Source organism: Orcinus orca, chromosome 21 (genome assembly GCF_937001465.1).
Source record: "Orcinus orca chromosome 21, mOrcOrc1.1, whole genome shotgun sequence".
Classification (NCBI taxonomy): Eukaryota; Metazoa; Chordata; class Mammalia; order Artiodactyla; family Delphinidae; genus Orcinus; species Orcinus orca.
This window is the reverse complement of record NC_064579.1, coordinates 7,712,782-7,738,044: the sequence shown is the minus strand read 5'-3', so window position 1 is coordinate 7,738,044 and position 25,263 is coordinate 7,712,782. Positions and strand designations below refer to the sequence as shown.

The 25,263-nt window shown below is 44.4% G+C and overlaps 1 protein-coding gene across 1 annotated transcript in view; it reads left to right on the top strand.

Annotated features, from left to right (window-relative positions):
* Positions 1-25,263, top strand: part of UNC5D (unc-5 netrin receptor D) — a 276,418-nt gene that overhangs the window by 170,642 nt on the left and 80,513 nt on the right. Inside the window, exons 8-10 of the mRNA XM_049704290.1 lie at positions 5,650-5,682; positions 22,374-22,388; positions 23,140-23,325. Coding sequence (XP_049560247.1) covers positions 5,650-5,682; positions 22,374-22,388; positions 23,140-23,325 — 234 coding nt within the window. The remainder of the gene's footprint in view (positions 1-5,649; positions 5,683-22,373; positions 22,389-23,139; positions 23,326-25,263) is intronic.

The window sequence follows — 25,263 nt, the reverse complement described above, 5'->3', positions numbered from 1 at the left end:
AATCAATCAGATGAACACTTACAAAGTAATATATTTTGAAAGAAATTGCATAGTATTTTAGCGAGTATAAGTAAGATAAACTGTCTAGAGAAGGGAGAGATTTCTTCCAACAGAGTAGTAATCACCAAAGATTTCATGAGGGAATCAGAAATTGATCTAGGCATTGGAGAGAGGACATTTTTATATAGGAGGCTTGGAGGGAGGAGGGTGTCCTTGGAGAGGAAGCAGCTTGGGCAAAAGCACTGAGAGTTCATGGATTGATCGGACTAGAATATGGATTTTTGCTGAGGTGCAGCGGAAACTGAGTCACATTTGATGTGGTGGGACCAGTTAATAGAAGACCATAAGGGTAGACAGAGAAATTGGCCATGACGTGGAGGCTGTGGAATCATGGTAGATTCCTACGTAATGATGCTAGAGCATTCTTCCAGCAAACAAGGAACTAGCCAGAGAGAATGGGCAGAGAAGACTGAATCTGCCACACAGTTCAGAATCAGCTCCTAAATAATTTGTGATTACAAAGACTGTGGAGGGTAAATTAAAATAAAACTGAATTCAAGACATATCTTTTGGGGGGAGGTGAAAAAGCTTCCAAAGCATATGATCTATGAAGAAGGAAATAATGAAAATGGTCTTTGGAGATGAAAACATGGGACGTGTCTGGTTTAGTGAAAAGAAGGGCGATCGTGAACTCTAATGACGTGTGTCAACTGCTGCCCGGCAGGAGAGAGCTGTTCCGGCTACTGTCCTGGTGGGCACTTAGTCCACACGGAGTGGCTTGATGCCTGGGTCTCAGGAAACGTATATGTGTGGCATCCAAAACCCGTAGAAGCCGATTTCAAATAATCGCAAGGCACGGGTTTTGAGGGCAGCCCCTTGCCCAGTCTGTGGGTTGGAGATTGAATCCATCCATGCACATGTGTCATCTTGCAACGTTTCTGTAGTGTAGTTGTCAGCACGTTCGCCTTACACATGTGTCATCTCTCCTTATTCTGGCTCACTCAGATCCGTGGGATGTGGGCTGCATGCAGCTGGCCACAGTTTTTCCCTGGCAGAGAAAGGATAAGGCTGGATGAGGGTGGGTGGGAAGGTAGGAATGCAGCCATAAATAGCTTCTAAGAACAATGGAAATGCTTTGGGAGCATGCCATATAAAGAGGAAGCCAAAATTTAAAGAAAGGTGGAAAAGAAATGAATCACCACCAAAAATAAAAACGTAGATTGTGGGCTTCCCTGGTGGCGCAGTGGTTGAGAGTCCACCTGCCGATGCAGGGGACACGGGTTCGTGCCCCAGTCCGGGAGGATCCCACATGCTGCGGAGCGGCTGGGCCCGTGAGCCATGGCCACTGAGCCTGCGCGTCCGGAGCCTGTGCTCCACAAGGGGAGAGGCCACAACAGTGAGAGGCCCGCGTACCGCAAAAAAAAAAAAAAAAAGGGTAGATTGTCCTCTCTCTCCCTCTCCCTCTCTCCCTCTCTCCCTCTCTCCCTCTCTCCCTCTCTCCCTCTCTCCCTCTCTCCCTCTCTCCCTCTCTCCCTCTCTCCCTCTCTCCCTCTCTCCCTCTCTCCCTCTCTCCCTCTCTCCCTCTCTCTCTCTCTCTCTCTCTCTCTCTCTCTCTCTGCCTCTGTCTCTCTCTCTCCCCCCCTTCTCTTCCCTTGCCTCATATATAAGTATATATATCTCTATGCACACACTCACCACACGCACGGCAGACACAAAGCAATGTTTGCAATACAGCACTGAGACAAAAGCAGATTGCCGAACAGTATATAAAAGACAATTCTGTGTTTTTGTAGGTAAAAATGATCAATTACTGTCAATTTCATGTAGTTTCCTGCTAATATATGTGTTGTGCACGTAACCTTATATGTATATAAAATCACAGAGGAAAAAAGCCTAGACTTGTATATATAACAACATAATAGTGGTTATCTCTTGGTGGTGGAATTATGGGGGGTGGTTTGCACTTATCTGTATTTTTTTGATATGGTAAGTGTAAATAATAAAAATGATTTTTTAAAGAAAACACAATTTAAAACAGTATTAAAAATAAAATTTAAAAAACACTTGCACATCTTTAGCCTGTAAATACACAAAATCACTATAGGACTGAGTTATAATTACCATCAATTTCTATTTACCCAGAAGGTACCTCTTGGTGTATAAGTTAGACCCTGGGAAAACTTGTGATTTTCCCAAACTACAGCTCAGCCGCCACTGGCTCAGAATTACATTTCTCTTCCTGCAAGAGAAAATGGGCCCTTCTGTACACTCCAGCTACCCCAAAGCCTCTTGGGAGGCAGAGAGGAACTGGAGTTGAGTACACAGAACCCAGATTTGTTGCCAGGAAGTGGCGGTGCCCTCAGGAATCACAAAAACACAAACCCCTATTAGGAGTTCTTGGACAGGGACCTAAGCATGGGTATTTTTTTTTTAAAAAAAAGCTCCCCAGGTCATTTGAATATGCAGCCCATGTGAAGAACCATGGCCCTAATGGATTAATTTACTAAGGGGCCATTTGAACATGGCCTTGGAGAGAGGTAAAAGTAAAACAGAGAGGATTTGGTTGACCAAGGCCAGTGACTGCATGGCCCTGAGCCTTGTGAGAAAATGATTATGCAAACAGAATAAAAGAACGTGAACTGTGGGTGGGCCATTCTTGCAAAACATAGCGAGGTTGGTGGTAGCCCTCTCTTGAGCTCACGGTAGAACAATCTCTAATCAGACATTTCAAGCTGGGCAAAATGGTCTATGAGAGCAGCTTGCTGACAAGATACTGCTTTTCACAAAGTACAGCAGAACCCAATGTTGATGCCGATGCCAGGGGACTAAAGCTCTTGGGCACCAGAGACTTCCAGCCTTTTCCGTGAGACGATGCAGGTTAACACACGTGCTGGATCTCAGCATAACACACGCGATGGTAGAGGAGCGGCCCTTTGAATAATTTTGACTCTGCTTTCAGAATTCATTTCAGGTGGATTTCTGTGGAATGTCTTTGGTAGTTATTCTAAAGATTTATAGGAGTGAAAGCAGGGTAGCACAGGGGTCTTCTTTACATGGCAGGAAAGGGAAGTTTCGACTTGCCCTTGGTGTCAGCAAGCAGAGGACAGGATTAGGCACATGTTTCTTAACTCCCGTTCAAGGACCCCTGAAATTCCCTAGAATTTCCGATTTGGAGCTGTGCCTTGTCTCCACGCAGTAGCACATGAGTCACTGTTGTCCTCTGAACAAGTAGGATGATCATATTCATAACATGTTCAAGTTTTTCTTCATCAGCTGCTATGTATTGATGGCTGAACATGTGCTAGCCTGAGGCTGCATGACTTCATGGTTATCATGTTTAACCCCCCGGGACCAAGCTTCAAGGACATTTTTATTCCCATTTTACTGTGGGGAACACTGAGGTCACAGAGATAGATGAAGACGATCCAAGATTTAAATCCATTTCTGATCCTGAGAGTCTGCACTAATCCGTGTCAGTAATGACGACGCCGGAGCTGGGTGTCATCAGGTCAGAGCGGAGGATGCTCTCTTCTGCTGCTCTGTGCCTCCATGTGGCCCCCGCCCTCTATCTGGGGACTTTAGCCCTGGGATTTTCAGCTCCGTTCACTCTGTCTTTTTTTCAGAGCTGTACCGGGTAGAACTCTACTACCCCAGTTTTTTCACATCTTGGCTATATTTGATTTGTTTTTCTGAGGAGTAGTTATACATCTCACCTGTTTTTAATGGAGTTTCATTTTGCTACCTGGCATAATCTTCGTTCCTGTGGTTTAGAAGGAGGAAAATACTGTTAAGCTCAGCCAGAGTTCTAAACAGATGTTCTGCATGTCTCTTTGTGTTGTCCTAGCAATGCATCACTCTCAGATGTCTTAGCCTTGGCCTGCCAGCATGGCTCTGCCCATGCCAATGCTTAGAGCATACGATAAGCAAAAACTGAAGTCGGGTTAAAACCACCAAAGTCGTTTTGTTCTAGTTCTTCAGTGCATTAGCATCTGGACTTCGGGCGGGACCACCTGCTCTAAGGAAACTAGTATGGCATTGAATCTGTGCAGTAAGGGAAATGCAAGGTTTTGGTTTTAAGAAACCTGACTGTAAGAATCTGAATATGATCCTATCAACTTGAACACATTATTCTATTTTATGAGGATTTCTTTTTTAAAGAAAGATTTGTCAGATATTACCCTTTGCCTGTTAACTTCCCCTCATTGTAAAAAAAAAAAACAATGGTGGCCCTTTTGCAAAAGTGTGATCTACACACAACTTTTATAAGCTACTTCCATCACAAATCAGATGGCAGAACACACAAGAGTTGTATCTGAAGCACACGGCAAGGGTTTTCTGTCAAAATCAGTATTAAGTGCAGGGAGTGGGTTAGGCTAAGAGATATTCCGTGAGGGATTCGGAACCTAGCTGTGTCTGTCTGCCTGCGAGGGGTTACGGTGCAGTCAGCCAGGTAATATTTATGAAGTTCTCAAATGTGTACTGTGCGAGATTTGATTCAGTTAAAAACATAATCCAGAATGACAGGATCTCACCCCGCTTGGCTCGCCTTCAGGCAAAGAGAGGAAGGAGGCTACACAAGGTGACTTTTCAAGGTCCCCTGCCTTATGGGAGTCTGTGAATGCTTAGCAACAGCCCCCGTGCTTGTAGTCAGACTGTGTTCCATCTACACCCTAAGAAGCCGCGAATGAGAGGGACGGTGCACCCTGCAAATCCTCTGGAATTTGACTCGGTGTCAGACCTGGTCTTCCCAGGTTTCTGCATGGTGGTGGAGTTGTGTTGGCCTGGGATGGGACCAGGGGCAGGAGGAAAGGTTAGTGGAGGGACTGTGGTGTACGATAAAGCAAGCCACAGGCACCACGTCTCCAAGTGATTTGCAAGATGATTGCAAAATATTTGGTGATGAAAGATGGCAGGGGATGGTGGATGAACGGCCAGCCATGAAGAGAATGGATAAGACTGTCCAACTTGCTTTAGAAAAGACCAAGTGTCTTTTCTCTGTATCCCTCTCATCTGACCGCTGACCTTCTCAATAGCATGATTAAAAAGGACACCTTTCCATTAAGAGAGATCATCCACATTTTAACAGATGATCAAGATCTGAAACAAAAAAGTGTGATTTCTTCAAAATAAACCTTCAACACGCTCACAATACCGTAGCACCTATACCCAACGAGAACGGAAGAAAAGCAGAGTTTGGAACATTTTATCCAGACCGTGATAACTGCAAACCAATGCAGGATCCCTTTAAATATTTATTCATGGTTCATTTTTCTATCATCATATATAGTGAAATAGCATCCCTTACCTGAGCAGTCTTCTGGCTGTATATAAAAAACGGACAGGCGGCAAGCTCACTGCTCTCATCATGCCGACAAGAATCTAACAGATGCAAGAGAAAGAAACCAGTAAGCCTGAGGGATTTTTTGTTTTTGAAGGTATGAAGCAGTTATCCTAGAAAAATATTGCAAAAGAGAAAAATTTTAAAAATTAGAATGAAAAGGATAAATATGAATAACATAACCCGTATTGTCTGCAGAAAGAGAGAAAATGTTTCCTTTATGGAGGTAGACGTGAAGGGATATAGGAAATATATCTGTTCCGTGTAAATTATTAAATGCAACTTTCTTTTTTTCTCTTTCTTTCTTTTAGATAAAAAACCTCTTCATGAAATAAAACCCCAAAGTAAGTTATTCTTCCTCTTGTGAATATCACTTATTCTCATATTTTTGCTGTTGTATTTGTTTAGGAGCCAAAGAGAATTGAAGTTCCTTCGAAAGATCCAGGGCTTTCGGGGGGCTTCTCATTGGGTTTGGAGTCACATATCAGAGGTTTAAATGGAACAGAAATATGCACACCCCCTCCCCTCCTTCAGAGTAAAAGTAAATCTCTCCTCTTGATTCCGCCTGCCGAGAGCAGTCCATTTACCTGCAAATGTCATCTAGGACTCTTATTTCTGAGGAGATTTATCTCATTAAAATTAATAACTATTTGTCAGTACAGGCTTTCATGAGAGCAGCCTTGGGCAATAGCCTGATTACAAGACTCTCCACCTAGGAAGGGGCAGGGGGCGCCTAAGAGAAGAACCCTGAAATCCATGGCAACTGGGTAGACGAAGAACCAGTATTCCACAGTGAAAAGGCCAGGAATTGAACCTGCTGGGTGGGTGCTGGCTCGAGGTCTCTGTCCACTGGCTCGCTTCCTGGAGGGGCCTTTGCATTCGCTCCATCTTACGCATCCAGTAGATTTGGGGGACGGACGGAGCACAGCTTGAATGATTGGCAGCTCGGCGTTCAACCCCAGGGTGCTCAGCCCCGGCTGAAACTGAGGGCCACCGGAGGCCGTTTATAAATCCCAGTTCCCAGGCTGTACCCAGTGAAATCAAAATGGGAAGAGGGGATTCAGAACACAGGAATCCCTAGTAGTAAAAGCTCCTCAGGTGATTTCCATGTGCAGCTTGGATTGAGAACTATGTTTCTTAGAAAAATAGTTCTCTCGAGGGGCTTCCCTGGTGGCGCAGTGGTTGAGAGTCCGCCTGCCGATGCAGGGGACACGGGTTCGTGCCCGGGTCCGGGAAGATCCCACAGGCTGCGGAGCGAGTAGGCCCGTGAGCCATGGCCGCTGAGCCTGTGCGTCCGGAGCCTGTGCTCCATAATGGGAGAGGCCACAACAGTGAGAGGCCTGCGTACTGCAAAAAAAAAAAAAAAAAAAAAAAAAAATCTCGAAACTTAGATAAGCGACCACATGCATCAGAATCTTGAGTTATGGTGGGAGCTTGTTAAATATACCCCCCCTCAGAATAGAACAAATTAATTTGAACACCCAGTGCAGGGGCAGCTCCTGAGAATCTACATTTTAATATGTTCCCCCAGTGATTCTCAGAAATGTGTAAAGTATACCACGGTATCATATAGACGTCAGAGTCCATATAGAAGGGCATCTGCATTGCAGCTCTTAGCAATGGTAGAAAGAGACAGCTCCCTAGCCAGTTTGGTTTGTAAAGCTTGTGAAAGACGTTCTTGACCAGTATCTCCTATTTTGGTCGAAAATGAATGGCTTTTGATCTTTTAAATCCTAGGGTATTAAATTCAAATAGCATGGGAGAGTTAACAGCTTCGATTAACCACCTTCTTTGAAAGAATTAAGACCCTGTGAAAATAGACAGAAATCGGTGCCTTGGGATGGGGGTCAGGTGACATGAGAGAAAGATGCAGTGAAGCTGTGATGTTCATACTTCAGATGTTGCTTCAGGCAGGCTTGAGATAGAAAGATGCCATAACTTCTGGAGCCTGAGAACTTTACAGAACAACAGAAACAAACCTTCTTGTTTTCCCTGCTGTCTGCTGCCCATAAAGTCGTTATTGGGACTTAGGCAGTAGCCCTCCGGAGTCATGCATGCTGGATTTGGAACTCATGGGAAGACTGAAGGTGGGGAAGCCTGATGGGGGGGTGTGCGTGTGCGCACGCATGTGAGGGTGGAGGAGAAAAGGGGGCACTGGGTGTTCAGCTTGTGTCTGGGCCAAGGCCTCAGAGGGACTGCTGGAGTAAGTGGTCCCCCGGGGCTTCCTGGTCACAGAGCCCTCACCCTCCGCTGGCCCCCGTGTGCCGCCCAAGCAAGATTATGGGTATCCATGTGGCGGCCAATGGGACAGTTCCTCAGAAATGCATGTGTGTTTTTTGAACATTAATTTCACGCTCAGTTTGTGAGTCCTGTGCCATTCTAATTTGGGTACAAATTTGGGTACGTTCCAGCCATAAGCCCCACAGTGGCTAGTTCTGGTCCTCGGGGACTCGTGAATGAGGTTTTGCTTGGGGTTCTCGCTCCTCTACACCACGCTTAATTGCTGGATACTGCCACGGAATCGCTTAAACTGTTTTAATTTGTGATTTCCTAAAAATAAAACCTTAACAGAATCGATGTGATTGCAAAAGGCTCCCAGAGGCGCCGGCTCCGGGTTCTGGAGGCTGCACGGTTAGGAGTGCGTTATATGAAGGCGGAGTGCGTTATATGAAGGCGGAGTGCGTTATATGAAGGCGGGCTGCGGTGGTTCGTTGAGAGAGAGGGGCTTCGCTGAAGATTCCGTGAATCATCACTGATGCAAAATCAAAGTCAATTATGAAGATAATTGAGAAGCAACCTGTTCCTATATATAGCTGTGCACATGAGCCTCTGCCAGGCTGGTTGGATGGAAACCATCCCTCGGAGCCTCCCGGGCAGATCCGTGTGAGGCGGGCTGAGGATCCGGCTTTGAGTTGCGGGGAGGTGTGAAAAGAAAGTGAAATCTTAAGATGCCTGTTGGCAAACCTTAATGACAAACGGGGGAAAATGTGTGCACAGCATCGCTCCTGAAAGCACTTATTGTAAATGAGATAATTTAATCAATTACGTTTCCTAATGTACTAAACGGAATGTTTCATTTTCTGCTTCTGCACGTCTTAAATTATCTTCAGGTGTTTTAGGAGATTTAATCATAGTTAATAGAAACTTCATTACCAGCAAATGTGCTTTCAATAAATGTTGTGTAACAATGTCAGGAAGTGCAGTAAAATGTAGTAGGTTCTGAATGGCAAACATGTACCCCCAGAATCAGGCTGGAAGATGGATGGTCATGTGCAGACAGACTCCTGGGGGCTTGGGGATGAGGCTATCTGAGGGGCTGTGAGCCCCCAAGGAGCGACTGCTTCAGTAAGTTCACCTTAGGGATGAAAAGGATTCAGCTTCCCCCTAGAAAATAACTCAGAACATATTCTTTCTCCATCTCCTTTCCACGTAGTTGTTTTGTGACTAGTAGAAACACACGCTACACACGAATCCCATTAATCGTTCTAGAGTCAGTTACCTCCAGGACTTCGCCAGTTGAACGTCTCCCAATAACCTGAATCTCAGCTTTTTCAAAATTGAATGTGTCCTTTTCTGTCCCTGTTTTTAACCCAGGCCTCTTCCCATCTTCTCTAGTTCAGTGAATACTATGCCTTTAACTCAGCTGGGTCCCACACTTGGACAGCCTCCTAGACCCCTGTCTTTTTCCTCTCCCTTCTCCAGCTCAGTATCCAATGAATCACTACCGTCTAACCGTTCTGCCACCTACATAGATCAAGTTCACTGACTTTCTCCATTTTCTCTCTTGCACATCCATCCCTCCATTCATTCAGCAGCTATTCATCAAGTGCTTCCCATGGGTTAGGACATGTTCTAGGTGGTGGAGAATCAACACTTGAGCCAGACAGATACAGTTTCTGCTCCCACAAAGCTTACAGTGAGGGGAGATGGAAAAAACCAGAAAATAAGAGTGCTCAGTGCTGTGGAGGTGGTGATGTGTTGTGAAGAGGAATAAAGCAGGATGAGGGGCTCAGGCGGGGATGGAGGGAGTGTTGCTTTTTTGTATAAGGTGTTCAGAGAAGGTCTCTAATAAAATCACATTTAAGAAGAGACCTGAAAGAAAACAAGGACAAACATTCTAGATATCTGAGAGGAGAACATTCCAGGCCAAGGGGACAGCAGGATGCCAAGGCTGTGTGGTGGGAGCTTGTATCCGAGGAACAATTAGGGCAGGTATCTGGAGCAGAGCGGCAAAGGGAAGAGTCATAATAGCTCAGGTCAAAGAAGTGGGGCACAGGGAAAAGCTGCCACGTGTATCATAGGCCATTGTAACGACTTTGACCTTTCATGTGAGCGAGATGGAAAGCCATTGAGGGGGTTTATTCATAGTGACTAGTTTCAAGGATAAACTCTACCTGCTGTGTTGAGTGTAAACATACAGGGAACCAGAGCAGAAGCAAGAAAATCTGTTACAATGATCTATTGTAACAATAATCTATTAAAATAATCTAGGCTGTTACAATACCCAGGCTATTATAATAACCTAGATTCAAGATGACTGTGGCTTGGGCCAGACAGAATGCATTGGAAATTGTAGAAACGGGCCATAATCCATGATAGATATCTTTTGAAGGCAGAGTCAAAAGGATTTGCTGGTGGATTGGATATAGAGTTTGAGAGAAGGAAAAGCATTAGGGATGATTCCAGAATTTGGGCTACGCAACTAGAAGGATGGACTTGCCGTCACCGATCTGGGGAGAACTTGGTTTAGCACATCTGGAGGGAGACTCAAGGGTTCAGTCTTATAAATGCTGGATTTGAGATACTTCTTAAACATCTAAATGGAGAGGTTAAACAGGCAGCTGAATATATGAGTCTGGAGGTCAGAGGAGAGTCCTGGCTGGTGACATAAATCTGGGGCTTGTCACTGTCCAGATGATACTTAAAGCCATTAGGCTGAATGAGATCACCGAATAATGAGTGTGAATAGAGAAGGTATCTGAGGACTCAGCGCTGGAGGACATCAACATTTAGATGTAGAGAAGGTCAGAAGTCACTGCAGAGGAGACAGAAAAGTAACAGCCAGTTGTAGTAAGAGGAAAACCAAGGGAAAAGAAAAGGGTCCCAGACAAAAATGTTTTGAAGTTCAGGCCACCTTTCTTCCCAACCAGGATTTCTACCATTGCTTCCTATATCCAATCTTGGCTGACATCAATTTATCTGATCTTTTGAAAACATCAGTTCTGGTCACATGACCTCTGTGTTCAAGCCTTTTCGTTAGCTGACCATTATTTTTAAGATAAAGTCCGAAGTACTTAATGTTTGTGATCTGGTCTGAGATGGCTTTTCTTAAGCGTATCAGCTTCTCTCGAGCCCCTGAACCATTAGGTATTTTCCTTCCTACCCTCTCACCGTTTCTCGTATTCTTCAGCCAAACAAAGATTCTTAGTTGTCTGAATACCCTGGGCCCATGTTGGCATAAAGTTCCTTATACGTTCTGTTACTTCTGCCAGAAAACTTTCTCTCCCCCTAATCTTAACCTGTTGAATTTGTCCTTCCTCCAAGTTTTGGCTTGGGTCTCACTTCTGCAAAGCATTCACCATCTTCCCCCCAGCCCCCAAGTCTGAGTTAGTTACTCCTGTAATTGGCTCAGTATCAAGCAGTTTCCCTATTTCTACACCATATGTTCATTGCCTTTATCCCAGGCTGGATTCCCTCTCTGCTAGACATAATTCCTGCCATCTGGTAGATGGTATAGGATCTTGTTCACCCTTATGCTTGTGGCGTTTACCACTGTGCCTAGCATGTATTAGATGTTCAATTCATACTTGTTATTATGGTCTTACATCTTCCTGCTAACTCTGCACGGAGCCTTTTATTGTTAAGGTGAAAATAAAGACTTTGCTTCTTTATATTTATTTTAACTCATTCATGTAGTAGATATTTATTGCACAATTATTCTATATAAATAGTCCTGGCCCGGTGAAGTGTGAAGGAAACAGTAAGAAAGGCTTCTTCCCCACAACTTCAATACAAGGTAGAAGATAATCAAGGATTTGAGAAGAGGGGAAGTAAGGAGATAGTTTTTAATAATCATCTATTCTGTGCCAGGTAGTTTTTAATAATCATCTCTTCTGTGTCAGGTGCTAGGTTAAAGTCCAACCTGGCTGCTTCCCAGAATCATTTCTATCAAAGAATGACCCAAATGTGTCCTTACGTCTGAACATTAGGTATTTCTCGTCTCCTTACTAACGCTCCCTTCTGCATCTTTTCCCCAAGTGCACTGCTTTCATCCATAGTGGAACGATGTGGGTTCTGGGAATACACATTCTTTATGATCCTCATAGGGTTAGGGAACTCCTCAGAAGATGCACAGTCTGCACTGGTAATTTGGACCATTCTCTTTCAGGCTGTGTAGACCTGAATGGTACCTTGAACCCATAGAACGATCTGCGACTTTGAACCATAATATCTTTAAGTTCTCAATAGACTTCTAGATTCTTCTAAACTAACATGAGGCAACTGGCATCAGTGCTAATCTTCTAGCCATGATGTAAAGCACATTTTTTTTCTATTTTACCCAGCATTTTTCTTCATCTCCTGCTGATTATTTTCCATTACATAAACAGCACTTCCCACAAATTGCGTGACTTGCTTTGTCCTTCAGAATCACTCCTACTGCGAATCAATTCAACCCATGCATATGTGCAACATTTATAATTTTCTTACTATGTTCAATCTTTTTATTACCTAATTTTTATTCCATTGTAAGTGTATACCTTTTCTTATTACCATTTTCAAGAATATCATTGACCTTACTGGACGTGATGGGATTTCGTTCATTCAATACTTCGGAACTAAGCACAGACACAGTGAATAAGTGACGGACCAAAATGTTCATCAGCATCAGAGGAACCCAGGGCACTCGCTAAAAATGTGAATTCACAGGCCCCATCTTTCCACGTGTTAGTGTATTCAAAGTTAGAGCTTATATCTTTAATTTCCAGAATAGAAAATGAAAGTGAAGTCATTTTCTCAAGGACAGGAGTTCAAATCCTGCTTTTTGACTCTATTTCTCATTTTACCTTGGTCTTCGTATCTGACGGGAAAAAACACAGTTCTTTTTGCAGTCTGAAGGTAGACTTACCAGATAAAATACAGAACCCTTAGTTACATTTGAATTTCAGATCAACATTGAATACATTTTAGCATAAGCATGTCCCAAATATGGCATGAGAAATACTTCTACTAAAGTTATTCATTCTTGATCTGAAATTCAAATTTAACTATGTCATATTTGTATTTGCTTGATCTGGCAACTTAGAAGGAAGAATAAAACACGTGAATGTGCATTATCAAAAAATATTTTGGGGGCTTCCCTGGTGGCGCAGTGGTTGAGAATCCGCCTGCCAATGCAGGGGACACGGGTTCGAGCCCTGGTCCGGGAAGGTCCCACATGCCGCGGAGCAACTAAGCCCATGCACCACAACTACTGAGCCTGCGCTCTAGAGCCCGCGAGCCACAACTACTGAAGCCCGCATGCCAAAACTACTGAAGCCCGTGCGCCTAGAGCCTGTGCTCCTTGATAAGAGAAGCCACTGCAATGAGAAGCCCGCGCACCGCAACGAAGAGTAGCCACCACTCACCGCAACTAGAGAAAGCCCGCTTGTGGCAACGAAGACCCAACACAGCAAAAAATAAATAAATTAGTTAATTGATTAATTAATTAAAAGAAATATTTTTTATAGAATAGATTATCTTTACTGTCAGTCTTGGAAGGACGGTTAGAATTAAAACAAATATTAGAGGAGAGAGCCTTTCAGTGAAAGCAAAAAGTCTGAACAAAAAGAAGTCTACTGAAGTACAAGTTCTACTTGAAAAAAGTGGATATGGGCAGACCTCATTTTATTGTGTTTTGCTTTCTTGAGCTTCACAGATACTGCTTTATTTTTTTTTTTTCTTTTTACAAATTGAAGGTTTGTGGCCACCTTGTGTTGTCAGATGATGGCTACCATGTTTTAGCAATAAAGTATTTTCTAGTTAAGGTATATCCATTGTTTTGTTCAGACATAATACTATTGCACGCTTAACAGACTACAGTATAGTGTAAACATAACTTTTAACTGGAAAAGCAAACAATTTGTGTGACTTACTTTATTACGATATTTGCTTTATTGTAGTGGTATCTTTGAGTTATGCCTGTAGCCAGATTTAGCCAAAGAGTAGGGTCCCTATGGATGAGAAATGGGCAAAAGCAGTTGAAAAATAGAATGGGGCAGAGCAGAAAGTGTCTTGAGCTGTAAGGAAAGTCCCTGTTGGAGTGAACTCAACACCTACTAGAGAGTTATTGAAAGGTCAGTGCCAGAACCGTGTTTGGAGAGAGTAATCCATGTGTAAAGTGGTTCAGAGTGAACGAAGACTGGGGCCTCGGTACCAGGTAAGATGAGACTGTGCAATGTGGGTGCCTCCTGTTGAAACAGAGATGTGAGAGGCACTGGGGATCCGATCAGTAAGGCGTGTCAGTGGTCTGGGGAAGGGGTCGATGGCAAGAAGAGGAAAGATGACTCTCCGTCTCGAGCCTGGTCTCTGGTGATGTCATTACTAGAGAAAGGGAATTCAAGAAAAGAAAGTATCTGAAGAGATAAGAATGGTGAATTCATCAGTCAGATGACAAATTTGAGATGTTAGCGCAACACATAGTTGCGTGATGGTATTATCCATCGAGCCGGAGGAAATGTTGGATGAGGTCTTCACATACGCGATGAGGCAGGAGATCTTGGTTTGAGACCGTTTGTCATCGGAGGAATAGTTAGCGCTGTCTGCGTGTGAGTGATGATCCGATTAGATGAGCAAGAGGGGCCAAGAACTGAGCTTTAAAGATCTTTTATAGAACTTTGAGAAGGAAGGGTAGTTCCTAAACAATAAGAAAAGAGATGTTAGGAGAATCAAATTTAAGGGACTTTTTCTTTCCCCTAGAGGGAGGGTTGGCTATTCTTGTGTTTCTACTGCAGAGCAGTGGAAAAGAATAAGAAAAAGAACATTACTACTAATGGAGTGTTTGAGACCAGTCTTCAAGAGGAAACAGTGGTTTGTGCAAGAGCCAGACTCTAAAAGGGTAAGAGAACAACCAAATAAGACAGAGATAGTGAACGAGTTACACCATTATACAGCCTGGCAATGGGCTTAGACACGTGTAAAAAGAAGTGAAGCGGGTCTGTAGGTTCTGATAGAGGAAAGGTCTACAAGATACTGTACATGGTGGGGGCAAAGAGCAACATACAGGAAAGGAAATATAATTTAGAAATATAAGGATAATAGAATTTTTCGAGTAAAAATGGTAAAAAAAAAAAAAAAAAAAAGGAAATTTACTTTTTTTTCCCTGAAAGATCTCAAAGAAAGATACTATCAAGAATGGTTACTTTTATTTTTTTCAATTTTATTTTATTTTTTTATTGGAGTATAGTTCATTTACAATGTTGTATTAATTTCAGGTGGACAGCAAAGTGATTCAGTTATATATACATATATATCGGGTTTTTTTCATATTCTTTTCCCTTATAGGTTATTACAAAATATTGAGTAGAGTTCCCTGTGCTATACAGTAGGTCCTTGTTGGTTATCTGTTTTATATGTAGTAGTGTGTATATGTTAATCCCAAACTGCTAATTTATCCCTCCTCCCCTTCCCCCTTTGGTAACCATAAATTTGTTTTCTATGTCTGTGGGTTTATTTCTCTTTGGTATATAAGTTCATGTGTATCCTTTTTTTTTTTTTTTTAGATTCCACATATAAGTGATATCATATAGTATTATATGTGTTTCTCTGTCTGGCTTAGTTGGAGGATAAATTTTCTCTTGGTGTAGTGTAACTTTTTATAGTTCCTAAAACATTTTCTCATCATATGCATGTATTCTATTTATTCTTTTGTTTCAGCAGGACAGAGGTTAAGTGGTTAGGGAAATTATGGAACATGGATCACGAAAGGTTTAATGTTAAGAACAAATGCTTTGGGCTTCCCTGGTGGCGCAGTGGTTGAGAGTCCGCCTGCCGATGCAGGGGACACGGGTTCGTGCCCCGGTCTGGGAGGATCCCACATGCCGCGGAGCAGCTGGGCCCGTGAGCCATGGCCGCTGAGCCTGCGCATCCGGAGCCTGTGCTCCGCAACGGGAGAGGCCACAGCGGTGAGAGGCCCGCGTACCGCAAAAAAAAAAAAAAAAAAAAAAGCTTTAAGTTCTTTTCAACAAAGAGCTAAGGATTTCGTGGATGTGAAAAGATACTGCATCTTTGCAAGGTTTATCAGAGAGTCGGGAGAAGGATTTGGGCGGGAGGTGATTAGGGAGACCAGGCTGTGTCTGCAGGCAGAAGGCAAGGCTCATGTGTGGAGGCAGAGTTGAAAGATGCAAGGCCGAAAGGGAATAATGAACAAAGCCAGGCCCCCGCGGACGCAGGAGAGGGCGGATCGGAGCTGGCCTGACACAGAGGAGCAGCTGTTCAGGGAACAGGGAAAAGGAAAGGAAAAATGTGGGAAGGAGCAGAGGAATTCTGAGTTGTGGAGGAGGAACTCACATAGGAGGGCCTCTGTTTTTTCAACTAGAAAAGGGGCTAGTGAGAAGCAGCGGTGTTGAAGAAAGGAAACAAAGTTCAGAGTAACTGTGTTGATGAAAAGCGTTATTTGGTCATAGGACATGAAGACAATAATTATTCGGCTGCAAGGAAGGCCCCGGTGAGTTTGCAAAGCATTGGATTTTTGGTGATACCCACCAGTCTAGTTGGTGAGTTTCTCCAGCGGGGCAGGTTGACCTCAGTGCAGGGAGCCACCCTAATGGTTAAGCTATTTGGGAGTGAAGCCAGATGGGTGTCCAAATGCTGCCTTGGCCATTTTCTCATGGCAAAGCCTTGAGCAAGTCTCTATCTTATCTGCACCTAAGTCATCATCGTGAAAGAGGAAATATAATACCTACCTCAATAGACTTGGTTGTGAGGATGAGAATGTGATCACACCTGTAGCTCTCAGAGAAGCAAACACAAGCTTAGTGCTCCTTTACTGGGTTACCCTTGCCAGCAAGAGGTATTGTTGCCGAAATTCGGCCTGTGTACACTGGTGCCGGATGAAATCTCAGAGACAGAGTTTGGGATGAAATAGAAAGAGCGAGCCTTGTTGCTTTGGCAGGCAAAGGGGACCACAACGGGCTAACGCCCTCAAGCCTGTGTGTCCTGCCCTGGAGGGGGCAGTGAGGAGTTTTATAGTAATGGTTCAAGGAGCAGGGCGTGATCAGCTCATGGACGTCCTTCGGATCGGCTGATGGTGAGGTCATTGGGAGTCGGCATTATCAACCTTCTGGTTTCAACCGGTCTAGGGCCTGTGTTCTTGTGGGCAGCAGTCTTCATCTGGTGGCGGTCTACTTCCTAGAAAAGCAATTTAGGAATGTGTGTCAGGCCTTTATCTGTATCTTTCAGGGAACTGGGAGTTCTGCTATGTGGCAGAATTATCATCTAAATTGTTACCAGTTCCCCAGCCCAACAGCTAGTCTTTATTTCTACATCTTAACGTTGCCCAATCATTAACTTTGGAGTCGAACTTTTACTTCAGAAGACGAGGACACAGGGGCTGGTACACGGTTTCAGTATCAGGCAGTGTGACCAGGACAGAGGTTAACAGCTGACTAGAGAATGAGCCAGAGAATCGATTCTGCGGCCAACTGCCTTGGATTGAATCCCAGCTCTGCTACTTACCAATCGTGAGGCTCTGGGCAAGGCAAGTGATTTTCTGGCCTCAGTTTACACATTTAAATGGGCGCATTTTTACAAGGTTGTTGGAAGGATTAAAATGAGTTAATAAGTGTAAAGTAGTAGAACAGTGCCTTGCACGTAGTCAGTGCTGTTTAAGAATGTGCTGCTGTTGTTATTAATGACAACAATAACGAGGTTTTGGAGGATGGCAAGTTGGAAAAGCGAGATGGTGATTGGTGACGGGATTTTGAGAGTCGAAGCAATGCAGATATAATCGGAATTGCTTACCATGGTTGACCATAGCTGACCATTTAAAAGCTATTTCCTGATGTGTTAAAGAAAAAAATGGTGCTTCTCAATGACAGCAAGTATAAACAACTCGAACAATAACTTCTGTTAGGTTTCCGCCTGCAATTAAATACTTGGGTACATCACTCTGTATCTACGTAGCACTGCCTGTGCTGGGATGAGGAGGGACTGGTCCGGAGATGGCTGTTTCCCGGGAGCCCAGCACAGCAGCTGGTTCTTTAGCCTCCTATTTATTTTGCCTCTCTCAGCCCTCTCTTTGTGAATATTTGTGTTAATTCCCTAGTAATTCACTGCCTCACATGTGTACCAATTCAAGTTGCTGAGGTGTTTTTTTCCCTGAAACGGGAGCAGTGGTCATTTTATAATATCTAATGAGATAAAACAGAATAGCTTTTTTTTTTTTTTTTTTTTTTTTTTTTTTTTTTGCGGTACGCGGGCCTCTCACTGTTGTGGCCTCTCCCGTTGCGGAGCACAGGCTCCGGACACGCAGGCTTAGCGGCCATGGCTCACGGGCCCAGCCACTCCGCGGCATGTGGGATCTTCCCGGACTGGGGCATGAACCCGTGTCCCCTGCATCGGCAGGCGGACTCTCAACCACTGCGCCACCAGGGAAGCCCTAGCATATTGTTTTTAACTTTTTATTTTACATTGGAGTATAGTTGATTAACAATGTTGTGATAGTTTCAGGTGTACAGCAAAGTGATTCAGTTATACATATACATGGATCTATTCTTTTTCAAATTCTTTTCCCATTTAGGTTGTTACAGAATATTGAGCAGAGTTCCCCGTGCTATACAGTAGGTCATTGTTGGTTATCCATTTTAAATATAGCAGTGTGTACATGTCCCAAACTCCCTAGCTATATGTCTTGAAAGGCATTTTGTTGTGCTCCTTTGTTCATTTGATGTACCTATCTGATCCTGTGAAATAGATTCTAATCTGATACGTAGTTAACCTCATAACATGGGAATTGAGCTAAATTTCCATAACTAAGTGGCATTAATATGTTCTTCCAGTGAGAGTCCTGTGGAGAGTGGAAGGCAAGCTAAGTAAAGAGCCCTTCGCTTTATTCCTTTGGGGACATAAGTTACTGTGAATGACTAGGTGTGATTATAACTCATGAAGACAGGAACTTGCTAATACCCAGTCCTTGAACTCTGAAGTTCAAAGGGGCTTTGAAAGGTCACTTAGCCTTTCTCGCCAACTTTGCCCAAAAATGAAATAACCGCAGGCTACTGTCAAGTGACGCCGGTTCTGAGAGCCTGTGAAAGGAGATTTCATAAGCTCCCTCAGAAATACAGTGTGGCTTTTTTTAACCCTCCTTGTAGAAAAGGTCATTTTAATATCTAAGCAGAGTCCCAAGTGCTATAACAAAAGGCCATGTCCTCCTTTTCAGCCCTTGTTAGAGCTGGTGGAGAGCTCGTTACTAGCTTCATCGTAAAATGAAGGTTCACTGGGCACCTACTGTGGCCTCTTCTTAGAGCAATGCTTCACGCGTGAAAGAGCCCCGCACAGGCCACTTTCTAGTTCTCCTTTCTCCAGGCCAAATGGACCCGTAAACATTTCCTTTCCAGGGTCCTAGTTTCCAACTATTAATCTTTGTAGCCTTTCTCTGTAGATGCTTCAACACTCCTTCCAGCAACGAACAGATTCCTCTGTAGTTTCTGACTAGCTTGGAATATAAGAGATTTCCCAGTCCTTGTTTTTTTCTTTTTGTTTTCTTTAGCCTATAGATTACACACAAGTTTTTCTACCACACGTTGTCTCCTTCTGAGCTTGGCCTAAAACTTTCGCAACTCTCGGAGAGAGGAAAATAGGGATGAAGACACAGGAAAGACATCAATCACACGTTGATAGGGAAACAGAAATTCAGAGAAGAGTACCCTATGCCCACAAAATAGCCTGATCGGTCAGGGGGTACCAAGGCTTTTGTTCAAAATCACTTAGAGGAAACAAACCAGCACCACATGAGTGTGAGAGCAAGCAGACAGGTATAGACGTGTATGTGTGTGGACGTAAAGGAAAAAGAGGGTCTCTGGGGCAGGGCTTCTACAATCCGCCTCAGACCGGGATCTCTTTCCTACTTCTCTTCCCGCAGTCTGAGACCAGGCAAGCGATCAACAAACAGTTGCACAATGATTCGACGCAAGTTTCTGTGGGAAATGATAGAGATAGAACTGCTTGTGAAGAACTTAAAGCAGTTATACAGAATGCGCTGGCAGTCAGATCATTAACCATCAGAAGATCCAAAAAGAGTTCTAGGAACCATAAGTGATAGAAGAGTTTAGAAAACCATGGGTTGGCAGGGTTGGCTGGATTGGAGAACTTTCTTGGAGGACGAGGCCCTGTGCTGGCACCTGACAGATGGGTAGATAGAGTTGGGTAGGGCCTAGATGCCTAGTGGTATGGGGGGTACAGGGCAATGACCCGTCATTATAATCTGAAAGGTGAATGGGGCTTTTCGCTAGCAGAGGTCCACCTAGCCGGTAGGTTAATGACCGTTGAATCTGGGGTGTAGGCAGTGTGGAGCGCAGGAGCGCAGGGCTGGACGTAGAGAAAGCTTTCCAGTCCTGGGAAGAGGCTGCACCTTGTGGGCATGTGACTGGAGCAGCTCCCCTGGGAAGGAGCCAGCAGTGGCTTCTGATGTTCTGACGAGAGCTGAGTGTGTGCTCATGTGCACACGTACGCGCACGCACTCACTCTTGGGGTGATTCTGCAGTGGCACCCCTCCAAGTGCCCATGTGCTCACAGACACCTACACCCAGCCTTCCCCTTCTCCCATGAGACTCTGGTGAAAAGCGTGGAACTAAACCTCAGGTTCTCCTGGGGCCTGTCCTGCACACACATGAAAAGGGAATCAATTACGTTTGTGAGCACACAGGAACCCTTATAGGGAAACCCACTCTACTGTCCTGGAGAAATAGATTAGAAAATGGTGGGGCAGAGGGGGAAAAGAAAAGAAGAAAGAATGAGGTGAAGTGAAAGCAGATAGACAGAGACGAGAAAAAAAAAAAAAGAGGAAAAAGAAGCAGGGTGACCCAACTTTAGAAGAATTTGAGCTATAAGGATGACTGACTACATCTCTTGAGACGCACACACGTGTCTTTGATGACTTGTGTCTACCTCTGCAGCTGCACCTGGATACCAGGGTCCCATCACCACCTTGTCTTTTACCAGTTTTAAACAAGAAACAACTGAGAATATGGACCCCATGTTAATTCACCCCTGTATCATTTCCGCTGCGTGGTTGAGCCTTCACAAGTGTTATGTTGACTGAATGAAATTATTAGATCCTGAACCTGAGAATTCCCCGGACAGATTGTTCTTGTAAAATAAATCCCCCTTTGCTTATCTTTCTGTAGGAGTCCACGGACTTCTGCTTTTAGATCAGACTGTCCCGCCAAGTGCCAGGGTGAGCCTCATAGGAAGCAGTGCTCTCTGAACAAACCTCTCTCCCTTCTTTCCCTACCCTATCCCCAAAGTCCCCGTATTCATTTTTTAAAATTCTGTAATTCAGTATTTCATTCTCTTAAGTCAAATACATTCTGCACATATTCCTGGAAGAGGAAACACAATGAGCTATATCCAACATCCATACCTCCGTCTGAAGGCATAAGTAGGGTCCTTTCCTAAAGCAGGACTTGTATCCGGAGGGCAGAGAATTCTGGTTACCTAGGTAGCAAGAGGGTGGACACATAAAGAACAAGATAGGAATCCAGGGGAACAAAGACAGCTTGTTCCTGCTACTTAGTTTTGTTTCAGGATTTCGTGTCCAGTGATGTCCATTTTCAGCAGAAGTACTTTCACCCTGGTCATCCTCCGGCTCCTGGTCCTATTTTAGTACCTGGGAAGCTAAAGATGCCTTTGTGTCTACTTCGCCGACTCTGCAAGAGAGCAGCTGCGTTCAGGCCACTGTCAGACTCTTGCTCTGTGTGCTCAGTTGCCGAGCAGGTGTCTTCTCCCCAGATACACCTTTTAAGGTGGTGGTCATCAGTCAGCAGCGCCCAAGGACCTGGAGGGGAGGGGTGGGGGAAGGCTAATTGGTTCCAATCCAAAGTTCTCTCACTGCTCCTGGTACCCTGGCTTGCTGCACCTGTGGTGTTCTGTGTCCTCTCCCTGCTCTAACGATTCCCTCCAAGGAACTTAATTGAGTAGAGGGAGGGTGAGACTGTAAGTGGGGTGATAGCTGCCGTCCTTTCTCCCCACATGACATAGGTAGACATTTGGGGTTGGTATCGATCATCATCCCCATGGTTCTGGGTGTCTAGGGAAGACCACCACCAATGCCCCATCCCTCTCCCTCTCCCTCTCCCATTTGGTCCATCATGAAGTTGAACTAAAGCCTAAATCACACCCTGTTTCTCCATACCTCTCAGGCTGTTGTGGTTACGAAAAGTGTCTGATAATCCTCTGACCTTTCAGTTACTGTTCTTCGGGATGACTGTGTTCTTCTCCTCACGAATTATTTTTATGTGTTGACCGCCCTGTTACTGAACCGGTTCTGCTTGATTTCCTTGTTCCCTCTTTAATTTGGTAGCACCTTCTTTTATAGTCCACTAACTTCGTTGAAAATAAATGGACTTGTATGGTTAGTATTACTCAGTCGGTAACGTAAGTACCGTGTTAGGGTGCAGTGAATGCAGAGTGAGTGTCGTGCAATTACCAGGTAAATATATGATGGGTTTATTTTATCTGCTAAGCCCAAAAGGGGTGACATAGTAATTACTTCTGGACCTGTTAAGTATACCTACTGCATAATCTGTAGGGAAATCAATCATGTAGTTAGTACTTGCCACCTTCCATTTTTACACATGTTTTTAAGATTATGTGGTCTTGGGTAAATGTCATGCTGAGTTGCAGTAGCCGTTATGAATCTCTTCCGGAATGAACCACACCCAGTGTACAGCTAGCAAAAGGGTTGGGAAGCAGCTACAGCTTACCTTGGGGTATGGGGAGACACCCACAATCTAAATTCAAACTAACGCTTTTATTTTTGCTTTGCCCATGCATTCAATAGGATGGAGTAGGAGAGGTATGGGAGAAACAGCATGTGTCCTCTTAGAGACCAGTCCTCTTCCACAAAAAAAAGTATTAGAGTCGAGCATTTAATTGGTACCAGAAAACATTTACCGTGGACATAAGAGCGCCTGGGACCAAACCCTTTTCATATCTCACAACAGAAAGTCGCTCATAATGATTGTAAATACCCTGATGTCTGTCACTATTCTAATGAACTGAGTGACGTGCCAAAGCTCAAGTTCATACTTGTGAGCTCTGGTCTCCTCTCTCGACTCATAGACTATGCGTAACCCTCTCACCCTAGACCGCTCTCTGTGAATGCATGCGCCCCAGGTCATAGACAAGCAGAGCAATTCACCTGTATTTTGTCATTGTACGTGGGTCTCGTGTCTTCCAACAAAAATAAAATATAAAAAAATACTTGGCAGGGCAATAGGACGTCCTAAAACAAGCAAATTAAGGAGTTGCCTGTTTTTCCTTGAAAAATATATTCTTTGCAAAATTGATTCTGTTCCATATTCCATTCTGTGGTGAGCTACCTTAATGCAGTTACGTTATTTGACGAGCATCCCTTTGATTTATACAAGGTCTTCTAGAAACATGATAATTGTGTGAAAGAGAGTCCAGCTCGCAGCTAGCTACATTTGTCATTTCGTCTGATCAGTATCTCCCAAAATTCCGATAGCATTTCATTCTGTGTCCCGGGGTGGGTCTTTGGCCCTGTGCCCATGTTGGCCATTTAGAATTTCTCTCGTGTCTTTCAGGCATTGAGAATGCCAGCGACATCGCTTTGTACTCAGGCTTGGGTGCTGCGGTCGTGGCCGTCACAGTCCTGGTCGTCGGCATCACACTTTACAGACGGAGCCAGAGTGACTACGGCGTGGACGTCATCGACTCTTCTGCATTGACAGGTGGCTTCCAGACCTTCAACTTCAAAACAGTCCGTCAAGGTCAGCGGCATAGGGCCCCCCAACACTGCGTCCCCAGGACCATAGACTACATTCACGCAAGACCCTGGCGCTCTTTGGTCCTGTGTGAGGGTAGCTCTTGGCACTGGGAGCCGCTACCAAATTGTCTTCACTCCTTAGGACACCAGGTTCGATGGAGGAGTGTGCCTGAGACCTTGGCTGCTGTGAGGATCAATGGGTCTCGATTTACTCCTACCGACATTTTATATGAGGCATCTCATTTAAATCTTTGATATGTAGTGAGCCTAACAAGTTATTTTATCTCAGATCACCCAACTTTCTATTTTAACCAGCCTGCTTTGGGGATGTATATTTAGTTAACTAAAGTACTGCTTATTCAAGGCTAAGGGCCAACGACTATACCAGACATATTTATTACACCACTTATTAGGTGGAGTTATTTTTGTGGCTTCTATTTTAAAGAAGTAAAAGGATTTTCAAGGATCTCTGATGGGCCAGTTAGGCAGGGAAAAAATGAAATTCCCAGCCTCAATGACTCTGCTGTTGCCAAGTTAAGGCGGTCTTCTGTTGTGGGGAAAGAAAATGTATCATGTCAAACTACAGCAATATTCATTTTTAAAACACAGAGTCATTTAATTCTCTTATCCGAACCACTCTATTCCTGATTGAGAGATGGGGGTGAGACGGATGGCTTTTATTTTACAAAATGAAATTGTCTCGCTTCCATGGATGAAGTTTTCTACCTTGACCCTCGTGGTCAATATTGTCACTTTTATCTCTGTTTACTGCTTGTCAGTAGCACCTGCAGCACACGACAAGAAGTCTCACTGCTTGGCAGTGATGGAGTAGGGACAGGATGGCGAAGCAGGAACCCAAGCAGACTAGAAATTGGGAGATGGCCGGGAGAGACAGGACGCGTGACCGCTTACCACTCACTTCTGGCACCTCGGCTTCGGGTCTGGGTCTGAGTCTGGTTGACCTCAGATGAGAACACATCCCCTCAGTGTGGTTACAGAGCTTAGTATATAGGATTTAATTAGAAATACATCCAGTGAAGAACTGATCTTTTTTAAAATTTATTTATTTTATTTATTTTTACTTTGGGCCGCGTTGGGTCTTTGCTGCTGCGCGTGGGCTTTCTCTCGTTGCGGTGAGCGGGGGCTACTCTTCGTTGTGGTGCGCGGGCTTCTCATTGCAGTGGCTTCTCTTATCGAGGAGCATGGGCTCTAGGCACGCGGGCTTCACTAGTTATGGCATGCAGGCTGAGTTGTGGCTCGCGGGCTCTAGAGTGCACGCTCAGTAGTTGTGGCGCACGGGCTTAGTTGCTCCGCGGCATGTGGGATCTTCCCGGACCAGGGCTCGAACCCATGTCCCCTGCATTGGCAGGTGGATTCTTAACCACGGCGCCACCAGGGAAGCCCAGGAGCTGATCTTTGTAGTGTGTAAGAAACTAGAACTGTACTTCCATCAAATCATAAGATATCAATGTCTCTGACCCTAACACTTGAAAAATAGAGACTATACGATAGTGTAGGAGGCAGCTTTGTGCACGACTTCAGGGGCTTTGAATCCAGAATTGCTGTAGGACCTAGTTAACCAATTATTCTCTCTCAGCCTCAATTCTTATAGCTATAAAGGGGGGATACTAACATCTATCTCAGGGGGCTCTTGTAAGGATGAAACCACCTGGAATAACATGGGTCATAAACCCTTGGCTTATGGAAGGGACTCAGTAAATGCAGTGAGTATCGTTCTAGAAGCCAGTTGTTTCCTCTTACCTTGGTACAGGACACCAGTGAGTTCCACAGAGCACCAGGCAGCATGTGAGAGGAGTGGGTCCCTGACCTGAACATTTGGGGAAGGCTGACTTGTACAAGTTGAAACACATCTCGTTAGGGTGACGCTTCTCAGGATGTACTTGCACTGTGAATTTCTAGGAGAGGATGTAACCTTTCCAAA